Genomic DNA, 13,227 nt, shown 5'->3' with positions numbered 1-13,227 from the left:
GCAGGATGCAGTTTGCTATATTCAAATATAATGAAACAGACACACTCATAATGGTAATACCCTTATCACAGACAAGGTGTTGTGGGATTTTGATGATCATGGGTGGTCAGGAGCTTGATTTCACACCTTGGCCTGGGGTCATTTGTAGCACAAGGCTGTGAGACAGAAACTGTGGCCCCTCTTGAGAACTTTCATTTTGGTTGCAATGTCCCTCAAATAAACAAGTTAAAAAAATAAAGATAAAAAAGAGGGCCTGATTCTCCACTGCTTGCCCTCCTGTCACCATTTACTTCTGCACAGACCAAGTGCAAAGGGGGGGGGGGGGCAGATGCAAACACCACCGTTCTGATTTCACAAACACTTGGAACAGGTGTAAACAATGACACAAGGTGAAAAGCTGTGAAGAATTTGGCTTGGAATATCTGAGGTCCCAACAGCCCCTTCATACCTCCATGGAACAGCAAAGGACAGCGTCTTCTTTCACATCCTGAGATTGCAACAACTGCAAGAGAGAGAGAAAAAGAGGCAGCCAGTTATTAAGGCATGCCTTGTTTCTACTGCATTATAATCCCTCCCCTACCAAACTGCTCCTTTCATGTTTTGACCTGTGTTCGTTTTCCTCACAGCCACAGCAGGGAAAAGAAGAAAGCGGAGGGGAAAAAGGAAAGATGTCTCTGGTGTGAATTAAGAGAAACAAAACCCGAATGCAGCATTTCCACTGATGAGACTGAGGAAGCAGAGAAGAACATACATAGTAGATAATAACTTTCAGGGTAAATGTTAAGTGTGTAGCGAGAGTTTTTATGACATAGGTAACTGTACACAAGGAAATGCGCTGAGTCCCACCAAGTCATTTCACATACATAGGTGATGAAATATCCATCACATGACAATTTTCAGCCATTGACAGTCTGGGCTGTAGCTGAAGCAGTAAGTAGAAGTGAAGGGCTTTCCATGCCCTTTTCGAATTAGAAAGCATAGGAAGCATTAAGAATGTGCACCCTGAACCTGATTGTCTCTTTCAGAGCCGTTCTTCTGAACAATAGGAGAATTACACTGCACAAGAGCATCATTTCCTACGCACAGGGACTGATTTTACTTCCTGATTTTACTTCACTGATTTCACACTCCTGTAATTCCACTGATTCCCAACTATGCCGAATCGTGTTTAAAGCCAGCTCATAAACATGGCTGTGAGGCCAGTGCAAACACAACCATCACACAGGTGGGAAGGACCAGCGCAGAGTAAAGGTAGTGATGAATGGGGACCCTTTCAAATGCTGCTCCATGGAGAAGGAACAGATGGGGTGAGAGAGGGGGCTCTTCCCACCTGCTGTCATAGCAAGCTAATAATAAACAGAGAGCAGTTAAACAGTGCTGGGGTATTGCCTCCTCTCGAGATGGGTTTTCAAAAGCTGTTTGCAGAGAATCACAGGCTAAGACCTGGTCTACACTAGGGGGTGGGGTGTCGATGTAAGATACGCAACTTCAGCTACAGGAATAGCGTAGCTGAAGTTGATGTATCTTATTTCGACTTACCTCCCGTCCTCGTGGCGCGGGATCGACGGCCGCGGCTCCCCCATCGACTCCGCTTCCGCCGCTCACCCTGGTGGAGTTCGGAGTCGACGGGAGCGCGTTCGGGGCTCAATTTATCATGTCTAGACAAGACACAACATATCGATCCCCGATAGATCAATCGCTACCCGCTGATACAGCGGGTAGTCTGGACGTACCCTTAGAAGGGATTGCGAAGGTCATCTAGTCCAACCCTTGGTGAAGATGCAGGAATTTAGTCACATTACGTCCTGTCTGCACTGGAGGCTGGACTGCGCTAGACAAAACCATTTCTAAAATGGGTGATTTGTGCAGCATAGGCAGGGCTCAATCAATGCCTCTCAGGCTAGCTTAGATGGCTGCGCATAAGCTTCCCCGCCGACAGAAATAACAGATCTCTAAGCTACTCCTCAAACCTAAGGGGGCTAAACTGGCTGAGACACCTCACATTTGCATGCAAGGGCTGCTGGCTGGTTAGATTTTTGCAGGTTGGGGCTACAGAGCTCAGGGCCAGGGATTTTGTTATTTGGCCAGTGATTTTGTAACCCTTTTCAAAGGAATGTTATTCTGATATGCTTCTCTCTTTGTCTCCCTGAGTATCCTACGCGTAGGAGAAGAGTCCGTGGGGCTGGCACCACAGCTAGACTGCACCCTCTGAGTGGCTCCTATGCACTGGCAGGCTGGCACGGCTGCCAACAATCTTGTTACCTCACTGCCTGCCTCCGCAGCCCTGGGAAATCTCTTCTGTATCGACCCTTGGCTCCAAGACCCCAGCGCTGAACTGCATAAGACCATATCCTGAATTCCCATGGCATGTGTGACACCCAGTCCCAATGGGATATCAAGTCAATGGAAGTCACACGCATGCAGAGTGCACAGTTTGACCCTGAGGTAATGAAGTTTTCACCATTCAGCTGCTGTTGGAATTGCAACTTTGAAGTGTCTGGCTTTTGTGTGATCAAAGTCTCAACCTAATTAATGGCATTAGCAGTTTAATGTATTTTCTCCAAATGTATTATTTATGCCTATTATGTAAGTGCCCCTCCTACATTATAATTATGATCTATATTTAAAAATTTATAACTCCACACTGTTTGAGGTGGGCAAACTTTTTGGCCTGAGGGCCGCATTGGGTTTCTGAAATTGTATGGAGGTCTGGTTAGGGGAGGCTGTGCCAGGCATGGCCTGGCTCCCACCCCCTATCCGACTTCCCTCTGCTTCTCGCCCCCTGATGCCCCCCACCCCCAGGACTCCTGTCCCATCCAATCCACTTAGTTCCCTGTCCCCTGACCGCCTCGACTGTCCCCTGCCACCATATCCAATCTCCCCTCTCATTCCTGACTGTCCCCCTGGGAACCCTGCCCCATCCATCCCTCCTTGTCCCCTGACTGCCCCCAGAACCTCTGCCTCGACTGCCCCCTGCTGCCCTATCCAACCCCCGCCCTCCTTCCTGACTGCTCCCCCAGGACCCTTGCCCCTATTCAACCCCCCTGTTCCCTGCCCTCTGATTGTTCCGCCCCCTAACCACCACCCCAAACTCCTCTGCCCTCTATCTAACACCCCCTCCCCAGCTTTTTTTCCCCTTTACTGTGCTGCCTGGAGCACCAATGGCTGGTGCCACTACAATCACGCCGCCCAGAGCACCAGGACAGGCAGCAGTGCTGCCCGGCTGGAGCCAGTCATGCCACCATGCAGCACAGAGGACCGGGTCAGGCAGAGGCTCTGCAGCTGCGCTGCCCCAGGAGCTCACAGCCCCGCCACCCAGAGCATTGCGCCAGCGGCGCAGTGAGCTGAGGCTGCGGGGAGGGGGAACAGCAGGGAAGGAGCCGGGGTAGCCTCCAGGCCCAGGGGATCAGGGGCTGGGCAGGAGGGTCCCGCGGGCCGGATGTGCCCCACGGGCCATAGTTTGCCCACCTCTGCTGTGTATGCTACGTTTGCAGAAATACTACCACAGAAATGAGTCGTCTTTCCAAAAACAGGCACTCACATCTATCAGGACAGCTACAAAATGTGGAAGAAGGAGCTTAACAGAGTAGAGAAGACAGAGTAACAGGGAGGAGGAGCAAGAGGCAGACAACAGCACAGGTGAGAGGAGACTCACACACTTCTCTATCTAACCTGTAACCATCCCCGGAGGCTTGGACTGTCTTGGGGAAAACTTCGTTTTGCCCCCGAGTCAGTTCCTCATATCAGGAGAAGCCACGGAATGAGAGAAGTGGTTGGAGAGTAGACAAAGTGTCTACTTGATTTCCCAACAGGAGGAGCCGCATGCCAGACTCTGCCTGACTGGTCGGATCATACCCAACCTTTGTTGCGAAAGGATTCTCACTTTTGCTCAGGGTTTCTGGTGCTAACAGCTTTGTAGACTGGAAGGAGACACTCCAAGAACACTCATTTAGTTCTCTGGAAGGGAGGGCTCCTGCTTCCAAATTTCTGTATTCCTGTGACAGATAAAGCATATGCCAATCTGTCTGGGAAAGCTGGCATGTCTGGAGGGTCCCAGGGGGTTACATGTTTTCATGAACAAATGCAAATAAACTTTATAGGCTTGCTTCCTGGAAATAATGTGTGCTGCATGGTTAGAGTGATTTCATGGGAGCTGTAATGCATTTTTCCTAGAATTCATTAATCTTTGCACTCAAATGGTCCACAATTTCTTTTACAAAGTAGTCCAGGAAAAGAGACTTTACACTGACATTTTCGTGTGCAGCAAAGAAGCAAAACCAGATATGTGCCTGGCATGCGGAGATGACAAACTGCCATCTGTGCCAGTAGATACTCCCGGAGCACAAGCAGCCTTGAGTCCGTGCCAGTGTTTTTACCATCCACTTTGGGAGAAGACAACGGATTTCTTTCAAAAACTGAACGCATGTCCACACTAGAGGTGGTACCTTTCATCAAAAGAATCTCAAGTGACTTACAAATGCAGCTGAAGTTTTACTGCATCCCTAGGAGGATAGGGAAGTATTGTTATTTCCATGCTACAGAGGTAAACTGAGGCACAGAACAGTTAAATGTCTTGCTCAGTGTTAGCCAAGACACTAGCACCATGAACAGAATCTACGGACCCTGACACACAGTCCCATGTTCTTATTACTAGACAAAATGTGGAAGTAAGGATACATGAACATTTAAACGTATTGTTAATTCCATTCTTCCTGTCAAACAGAGCAGGAACATTTTAAGTCCAGAGGCGTAAACTACACTGCATCCTTATTAACATTATTCCTGAAGGCACAGTGCTAATTACTAGAGATGTGTAAAATACTTCATGCAAAAGAAAAAAAAAAATCAACATTTGCCACAAAGTTTCTAACAACATATAATGGGTCTGATGTAAAAACGTACATAGAAAGATACATTTTTCATCTCCATGAACTTGTCATTCAAACTGGGCACACAATTTTGCACCCATCCAGACAACCATGAACATTTCACCATGTTTCAAAATTATTTATACTGTGGAGGTCAAATTGACTGAAGTCAGTGATATTTCTTCTGGTTCCCCAACAGGCTGAAGCTCCCGTGTGCTCAGCAGCGCTAGCAAAAGCCACTAAGAATATGTGTACGCTGTGGCTGGGACTGAGCCTTCCAGTCCTGGTCCACAGACTTGTGTTAGCAGGACTCAAGTCTCCATGTCACAACAACATGCCTGCAGCTCTTTTTAGTGCACTAGTGCAAGCCCTGCTAACACAAGTCTGTGGGGCCCAGGCCGGGAAGCTCCCTCCCAGGTGCTGTGTAGCCAAACCCATGACTATTTCTACAAAGGAGGGGTTGCCCTTTGTGTGTTCACTCCAAGTCAGTCAGGGGACCCTCTTCCCGCAACACTCTGATACCAGTTGTCTGTTATTCTTCCAGGGGCCATTTGCCTAGCGACCACTGCAAGACTCTATAGGGTCGTACGCCTGTGCCCTGATTTCTAAGAGCCAGGTGCGCAGCGGCGCACATGGGAGGATCAGGTACTTAACTGAATTGTTACAACTCCAGCTTTTATTGTCACAAGACAAGGGGTGATGAAAACAGGCAAGTGGGGCAAATTGCACAGTGCAAACCAGGATGCAGGGGATGAGTAACCAGAAAACACTCTACCAGCAAATCCAGTTTGAAGAGTTCCACAGTCTGTACCAATTCTGGATCGGTTTGGAAATGTTAGTGCTCTCTCTACCAAGGCATCAGAAGATCAAGGAGCCTGCTCCTTGCTCCCACTGAAGCCAGTGACAAACTGCCATTAATTTCAATCGGGAACAGGATAAAACCCAATTCCTCTAATGGGATGTTGGACTCGGTGCTAAGGCTGTGAGCGAAGAGAAGTACAGTGGTCATGGGGCTAAGGGCTTCTGAGACATTCCTTTCCTTTAGCAAAACAAAGGACCACTGGGAATCACTGCCTTTGGGGGACCATGCTCTTGTGTCGTCACAGGAACTGCCCCGATCTCCCCCACTAGCAGCAGCAGGTCTGCAGAGCAGTGCAACTCATCACTGAACTCTGATTATCCCTGAGGCTGCAGAACAAATTATGATAGCTTTTTGGAGTCCCCCAGCCCAGAGAGAGAGAGAGAGAGAGAGAGAGACTGTGTGTGTGTGTGTGTGTGTGAGAGAGAGAGAGAGAGAGAGAGACAGACAGACAGACAGACAGAGATGCAGACTTCATCCTGCCTGTCTGAAGCCATAATGACCACTAACCAAGGCAGCAGAGGATGTGATCTCAAGTTAGGCACAGATGTTTTGAGCTCCTGGAACCTGCCAGTGTCAGAGTAATGCACAGCTCCAGGACAAACAGGTAGAAGAGGAGAAAGGTTTTTGAATTGGAAAGATTCTTTTATGTACTGAATATGCCTCCAAAGTGCTAAAGAAGTCTCCCTGTGAAACTCTAAAGCACCGCAGCTAGGAGCCATTTACAATGATGAATTGTGGCACTGGGATTTCTTGGTTACCAAATCTCCATAAATTATTATCAATACTAAATGCTAAAAATTAGGCTCTGGAAGGGCACAGTCATATAATAAAAGTGTATGCAGTGGAAGCAAAGCGACAACAATTACTGTCTCTTAAGCTGCCTGGCTGGAATATCTGATGCCCCTTCCCTGACTGTTCCCCACAGCCTTTCCGTGCTTCTTACAAACGTCTGTTACAATACACTGCAGTGTCAGGGAGACAGGGAGAAGTCTCCAGGGACCTTCACTGTTAACAGAAAGTGGCATGTAAAACACTGAAGTTTGAAGACATCCCTGCTAGGAGTTGGGCTGTGGCAGTCATGCCGTGGAGAAGAAAATCTCCCACACCTCTGAGACAGGGTGAGCAGATGGTCAAAGGGGAAAGCCAGGACACATGCTGCTGGGGTGGGGAGAGTTTTAGAGATTGGGCCGAGGTAAGCGGGGACAAGGAGATGAGCAAAGGAAGGTTTGGCCGGGGAGGGATGGGTGGAAGGGAGTGAAGGTAGTTCACGCCCCACTTGTCAGCCAAGCCATCTCTTTTCTTTCCCCACACACCAAATAAAGATCAGGGCCTTTACCCATCCCTTGTTACCCTCTTTAGTCTTTTTTCCCAGGCTCACTCTATCCACAGGCCCAGCTTGGCTGTATCTGTGAATGTCTCCTGCTCCAGTCCTACAGTCTTTCTCCTTTTCTAGATTTTACATTCTCCTCCTCTTCCTTCTCTGTTCTCTTATCTTCTGTGCTTTTGTCTTCTCCTTTTCCTTTCCCTCACACCCTTCTCTTCTTGTTCCACCTCTCTGCCTCCCCCAGCCCTCAATCTGCTTCCTTTCTGCCATTTCTCTTTGAAGCGCTCACTGCCCCTACCCCCCCCCCACTCATATACAGGGAGTATAATGCTCCTTAACTCCTCTCTCTCTCTCTCTGTGTCTCTCTCTCATTCATTCCTTTGTCTCCTTTTCCCTCTAAAAACAGCCTCGCTGTTGTCTCCACACCTCCTGCCACAATCTGGTGCTCACCCCTGGTGCAGGTGAGATGGGGAGAAGCCAGGATGCCAACGAGGCTGGGTCAGTAGCAATGTGCATATGGTAGAAATGCAGCAGAGGTGCCTGCTGCCTTGCTCATCACTTGGAGCAATGCAGAAGTGACCTGCTGAGGCCGGCTGGCTCCAGGTCTCACGCAGAGGGCAGGAAACAGGGTGGTGACAGTCCTGGTGGGAGAGCAGCCCTTGAGGTGCATAAACAGCCAGCCAGCCTGCTATCAGTTTCACTGCCCAGAAGCTTTGTTAGGATGCCAAAGGCCACACGGATTTCGAGGAATTGGGACAAAACACTAATTTTTGTAAAACAGACTGGGATACCAGGAATAGCACTGGAAGGGAGACATTGCTTGTTTTCAGACACAAGCTACTCTATAGAGGCTTAATTGCAAATATCTATTTCCTCCTCCTTTGGATGAAGGTGTCTGATTTTTCTTCCCTGCATATTAATCATTTTCTTCCTGAGAGAGGGCCTGATTTGATCTCAAGTACTCTGAGGTGCATCTCCACTGAACTGTATGGAATAACTGGTGTAAAAGCAGTGTGAAGTAAAAGTCACACTCCACTCAAATCTTTAATGCTACAATATACAGAGGCAAATTCTGTCTCATTCTATTACTAGAAGAAAAATCTTAGAATCCTATCATCTTCTTATACTGTCAAAGACCCTCATTAGTCTCAAAGGGTTGATTTTTTTAAAATGTGAAAGATTAAAAAAAAAAAAACAAAAAACAAGGACAACCCAACCCTTTAAAAGCTGCAGTTGTCCTCTAAGGAAGACAGTGAAAAGACGGTGTCCTCTTGACTTTTAGACATTAATTACCGAGTTAGAATATTTTCCTAAATTACACAGTGTGGCCCCAGGAGATAACAGTAACTAAGAGGAGGGAGGGAAAACGATGAAGTCTACAAAAAAGAACTAGATAAGGTCATGGAGGATAGATCCATCAATGGCTATTAGCCAGGATGGGCAGGGATGGTTTCCCTAGTTTCTGTTTGCCAGAAGCTGGGAATGGGCGACGGGATGGATCACTTGATGATTATCTGTTCTGTTCATTCCTCTGGGGCACCTGGCATTGACCACTGTCGGAAGACAGGATATTGGGCTAGATGGACCTTTGGTCTGATCCAGTATGGCTGTTCTTATGTTCAAATGACACCACAGACTCAGGCACAGGGGAAAGGCAATTAGACAAGGAATATTATTCTCTATACTCATCACCTTGAGGCAGAGGTGAAAGTAAGCCGGTCTGGTCCAGTCCGGCATACCAGCAAGAGCCAGTACACTGTGCCGGACCGCACCGGCTTCCATGGCGGGGACTGAAAGGGATCTGGGCTGCCCGAAGCTGCAGGCAGCCCAGAGCCCTTTAAATCCTGGTCGTGGCTGAGATTTAAAGGGCTCAGAGCTCCTCGCCGCTGCGGGCAGCCCAGAGCCCTTTGAATCCCGTCCGTGGCTGAGATTTAAAGGGCTCAGAGCTCCCCGCGGCTGCAGGCAGCCCAGAGTCCTTTAAATCCCGGCCACAGCTCCGACGGCACGGCTGGGGCTGGGATTTAAAGGATTCAGAGCTCCCCGCAGCTGCAGGCAGCCCAGAGCTCTTTGAATCCCGGCCACAGCTCTGGCGGCCGGGCTGGGGCCAGGATTTAAAGGGCTCCGGGTTTCCTTCAGCGGCAGGAGCTCTGAGCCCTTTAAATCCCGGCCCCAGCCCTGCAAAGCTCGGGGTTCCCCCTGGCAGCCAGAGCCCCGGGCCATTTAATTTGCCCCTGAGCCCCAGGGGGGCTCCTAGCCACCTCTTCAGCTGGGAGCCCCTGGTTGATTTAAAGGCTCTTGGTCTCCCAGCCACAGCTGGTTCCCCAGGGCCTTTAAATCTTGAGAGGCCATGCCTCTTCCAGATGAGGCCACGCCTCTTCCAGATGAGGCCACGCCCCCTCAGGACTCCAGCAGTTCTGGTAAGTCCTGTAAATTACTTTCACCCCTGCCCTGAGGCTCATACTTAACAGCCTGTACCATAGGCAGTGAAGGAATGGGTTAATGCCAGTACTTTAAATGAGACTGAAATGGAATGGTCTCTGCCAACCAGACTACAGGGACGATTCACAATTGCAAATATGCAAATCTCCTACTCTCTGATTGGCTGTGAGATCTGCTCTCTCCATAATCATTGGATGATTATTCATCAATAATGGTGTTGTGTAAATCCTTGTATGCCGATAAACTGGGGGTCATTAATGCCCACTCAGAGGCAGAGTTTTGGACAATCACAGCAGAGTTATTTAATTGAAAAAATGCTCAAAGCATGCAACATCAACCCCCCAGGTGGTCTCAAACCTCCCACTCCCATGCAAGCCTTTTAGGAAGGCAGCAAAGAGATTCCAATGGCACGTAGCCTCTGCCAATTTCCTTCAACCTCTGAGTCTGGCTTCAGGATAAATCATAGCACAGAAGCAACCCTGGCTGCATTTGGACATCCTCCTTGAGGACAGAGAGAAGGCAGTGATATTCAGCCATTCAATACTGCTAATCCATCTGCAGCTCTTGATGGAGTGACTCTGGGCTGGCTACCATCTTTCCATTCCATCAGTTCCCAGTGAACCGTGGGCAGATGCCCAGGTTCACTTAAAGCTTTGTCCTGTGGAGTCTCACAGGACTCAATCCTGACACTGCCCTTCTTTAATGTCTATGTACAACCGTTAGGTGATATGGTGAGACAAAACAGGCTGCTCCACCACCAGATATACCCAAAACATACAGTTCTGTGCAGTCTCTCAGGGCAGGAAGGACCCCATGAAAATCTGCTGCCTCCAACTGAACCCAAGACAGATTCAAGCTGTGACAGTTGACAGAAGGACATTATTATTTATATTAGTGAAGCACCAAGAGGCCCCAACTGAGATCTCATTATACTCAGCACATGGCATGAAACAGTCCCTGCCTTAAAGGGCTTACAGTCTAAATAGACACGACAGATGATGGGGAGCAGACAGGAAATACTATTATCCACGTTACAGGTGGGGAAAAAAGCACAGGCAGGCTAAGTGATTGGTCCATTGTCTAAACACAGATCTCCTGGATCCCAGCCCTATGTCTTAACCACAGCACCGTCTCTCCTCTCTTCCTACTTCAAGGAGCTGCTGAGCATCTCCCATCCTGAAACTCAGGATTGCCACCATGATTGTGAAGCAATCGTTTTCTAGTCTGTTTATTAGCAGGTCTACATACAAAATAACATGGTAAATTTATGGAGAGCTGCGCTTCCTGCACAAATCCTGTCTCCCTGCTCCCCAGCCACTAATACAAAAGGACAAAACTGGCGTAAACTACTGATTCCTGCTCTACTGAAACTCTGGGAAAAACTGCATGAACCTGATCCTGAGAGATGCTGAGCACCCACAAGTCTCTGCTGACGTCATTACACAGCATCTCTTTGGGGCTTTTACTCTGCATTTTCCACAGGTGTGCTGTCGTCGCCCTTCTCCTGTTTCAACCAGGCAAGCGAGAGCTGGATTCAATATGGTTGCTGGAGTTAAAAGAAAAACGTAGATGTAAGTGAGGGGAACTACTTGAGTTCCCTCCTGACCACCCAGCTTCAGGAGTAACTAATCTGTACCCCTCCTGTGGAAATTCTTCCATGTGAGAGGCAGCATGGTCCCCTGGCCTGGGTGCTGGGCTCAGGAGACATTGAGTCTAACCTGGCTCAGCCATTGTGCTGCTGTGCATCTTCAGCAAATCCTTTCGCCTCTTTCCTTTCGTCCCCATCAGCTGTCTTGCCTATTTAAAATGTCAGCTCTTTGGGGCAGGACTTGAGCTCTTACTGTGTGTTTGTACAGGGCCTAGCACAATGGAATCCCAATATTGGTTGGGGCCTCTAGGTGCTACTGGAATATAAGCTACAATAATTCCCCTTTGCTGGTCGTCAGTCTCCCTGCCTCTCATCCCATCTGTTTCCATTGTTCCTATTTTTATGATCATTCTGAAAGAGTTCCATAGCCACAAAGGAACAGAAACACGGTGGTGCTACAAGAAGCCAACACCCTTTGGATGTGCTCCTGTTTTAAAAGTTGTTTTTTTTAATAGGAAACAGAAAGAGGCAGGCAGCAGAATTTAGAAAAGTGGACATTTAAGGCCAATTGAGTTGCATTTGCTTATGCCAGGGCTGAATCTGACCCTAAGAGTTCAATCACATTACTGTCTCTTTGTTGGTGCAAGACCAGAAATTAGAATACTAACCTCAGTTATCCTGGGAAGGATGAGAGGGGGAGTTGGGATATGCCCCCACCATGGTACTCTGGGAACTGTGTGTGTGAGAGAAAGATCATTTGTTGCAGCCTTGTGAATTACAGTTACTTTAAATTAGGCGGATGAAAGGGGGACAATTGTACCAGGCTCCAAGCTCAGGGGAGTCCACAAAACATCTGTAACTGGGGTGAAATGGAAGGGCGTGGGGCCCCAGTGCACATGATGTACCAGGGCCCCAGAGTTCTCTCGTAAGGCCTAATCATTGGGCTTTCTGAGCAATGCTGTTGTACAGAGGGATAGAGTTCAGGGCCATCAGCTGCATCTGGCATAATTTTGAGCAGCCTTCCAGTGGCACTACCTACATGGGTGGACTAGCCCTGCACACAGGGAACAACAGAGAATATATTACCCAGCCCTCCAAGCCCTCACATAAACACCTCCCTGGAGGCGAGGAGCTGCGAATACATTCAAAGCCATCACCGTCAAGTGGATTCCACCTTAGGAAGAAAAATTCTGGGAGATCAACAACTAGCTTTTGGCAACTGCAGCAAACCCTACTGGCCTCCAATGCCCCTCAACAGCCATCCAAATTGCATCAGTAAAAAGCCACAGCTCAAGCTTCCAACTCTTCCTGACAAATACTAGGTCAGCCCTTAGCACAATGAGCATCACGCTTGAGCTGTTCACAGAAGAGACTTCCAACTGTACACAAATCATCAAAACCTGCTTATGGTCCAGTTTGTCCCCACACAACACCTACCATGCAACCGCCTTACAGCATGCAAGGGCAGTGGGGTGGCCATTTTAATTTCACTGGACCAGAAATGCACCATGAAAACGAGGAGAGATCTGAGTGTATGTGAAGTGAGCGATGGAAGAAACTGTGGAACATTTCTGCTATTGAGATCTCCAGCCATAAGAGCTTCCAAGGCCCCAGTCGAATTCCTGAAAGAACTAACAGAGTTTCCACCAAGGCAAAGTCTCCAAGAATCATGGTCCTGGAAGATCTTAATATCCGTGTGTACAGCAGATCTGAATAAAGAGACCCAGCGATGGAAATCCTTGCCAGGAGAGACAAGAATGAGGCCAAACCTGACTGTGTTCAGACTGAAATGTAAGATGGCCTGTAGAGAAAACCTTTCCCAAGGAACAATGTCCTGTTCCACACACACTCAGGCTGCTCCCCCCTTCAGAACACACACATACCCTCCAGTCCAGGGGCATGGATGGGAAGAAAAGATTTTCATTTATTTATATTTTGAACTTTTATGCTTCATTATAATTTTGCCTGGTGCCTGTAAACTAAGCCAGCAAGCTCCTTAGCTTTGACAGTTGCAACAGTCCTCTATCCTCCTGTTCTTATCTGCCCTCTTCTCTCTTTCAATTCCCTCCTTAAAACCCACTTCTGCAAACAATCCTTTCCACCTTCTCCTTGTCAATAAACCTCTTACCAGTCCAGCCCTCAACTT

General features: G+C 48.3%; 1 protein-coding gene across 10 annotated transcripts in view; it reads right to left on the bottom strand.

Moving 5' to 3' along the window:
* The window catches only part of CTIF (cap binding complex dependent translation initiation factor), a 348,500-nt gene that overhangs the window by 23,169 nt on the left and 312,104 nt on the right, over positions 1 to 13,227 (bottom strand). For all 10 annotated transcript variants that reach the window (XR_007773256.1, XR_007773257.1, XM_050944701.1 and 7 more), the window contains one exon: positions 449 to 502. Coding sequence is in view for 8 of the 10 variants with exons in the window: in XM_050944701.1 (XP_050800658.1) it covers positions 449 to 502 (54 nt within the window). In the remaining 2 variants the exon portion in view is untranslated. The remainder of the gene's footprint in view (positions 1 to 448; positions 503 to 13,227) is intronic.

This window comes from Gopherus flavomarginatus, chromosome 3, assembly GCF_025201925.1.
Source record: "Gopherus flavomarginatus isolate rGopFla2 chromosome 3, rGopFla2.mat.asm, whole genome shotgun sequence".
NCBI classification, from domain to species: Eukaryota; Metazoa; Chordata; order Testudines; family Testudinidae; genus Gopherus; species Gopherus flavomarginatus.
This window is presented reverse-complemented; position numbering and strand designations above follow the sequence as displayed.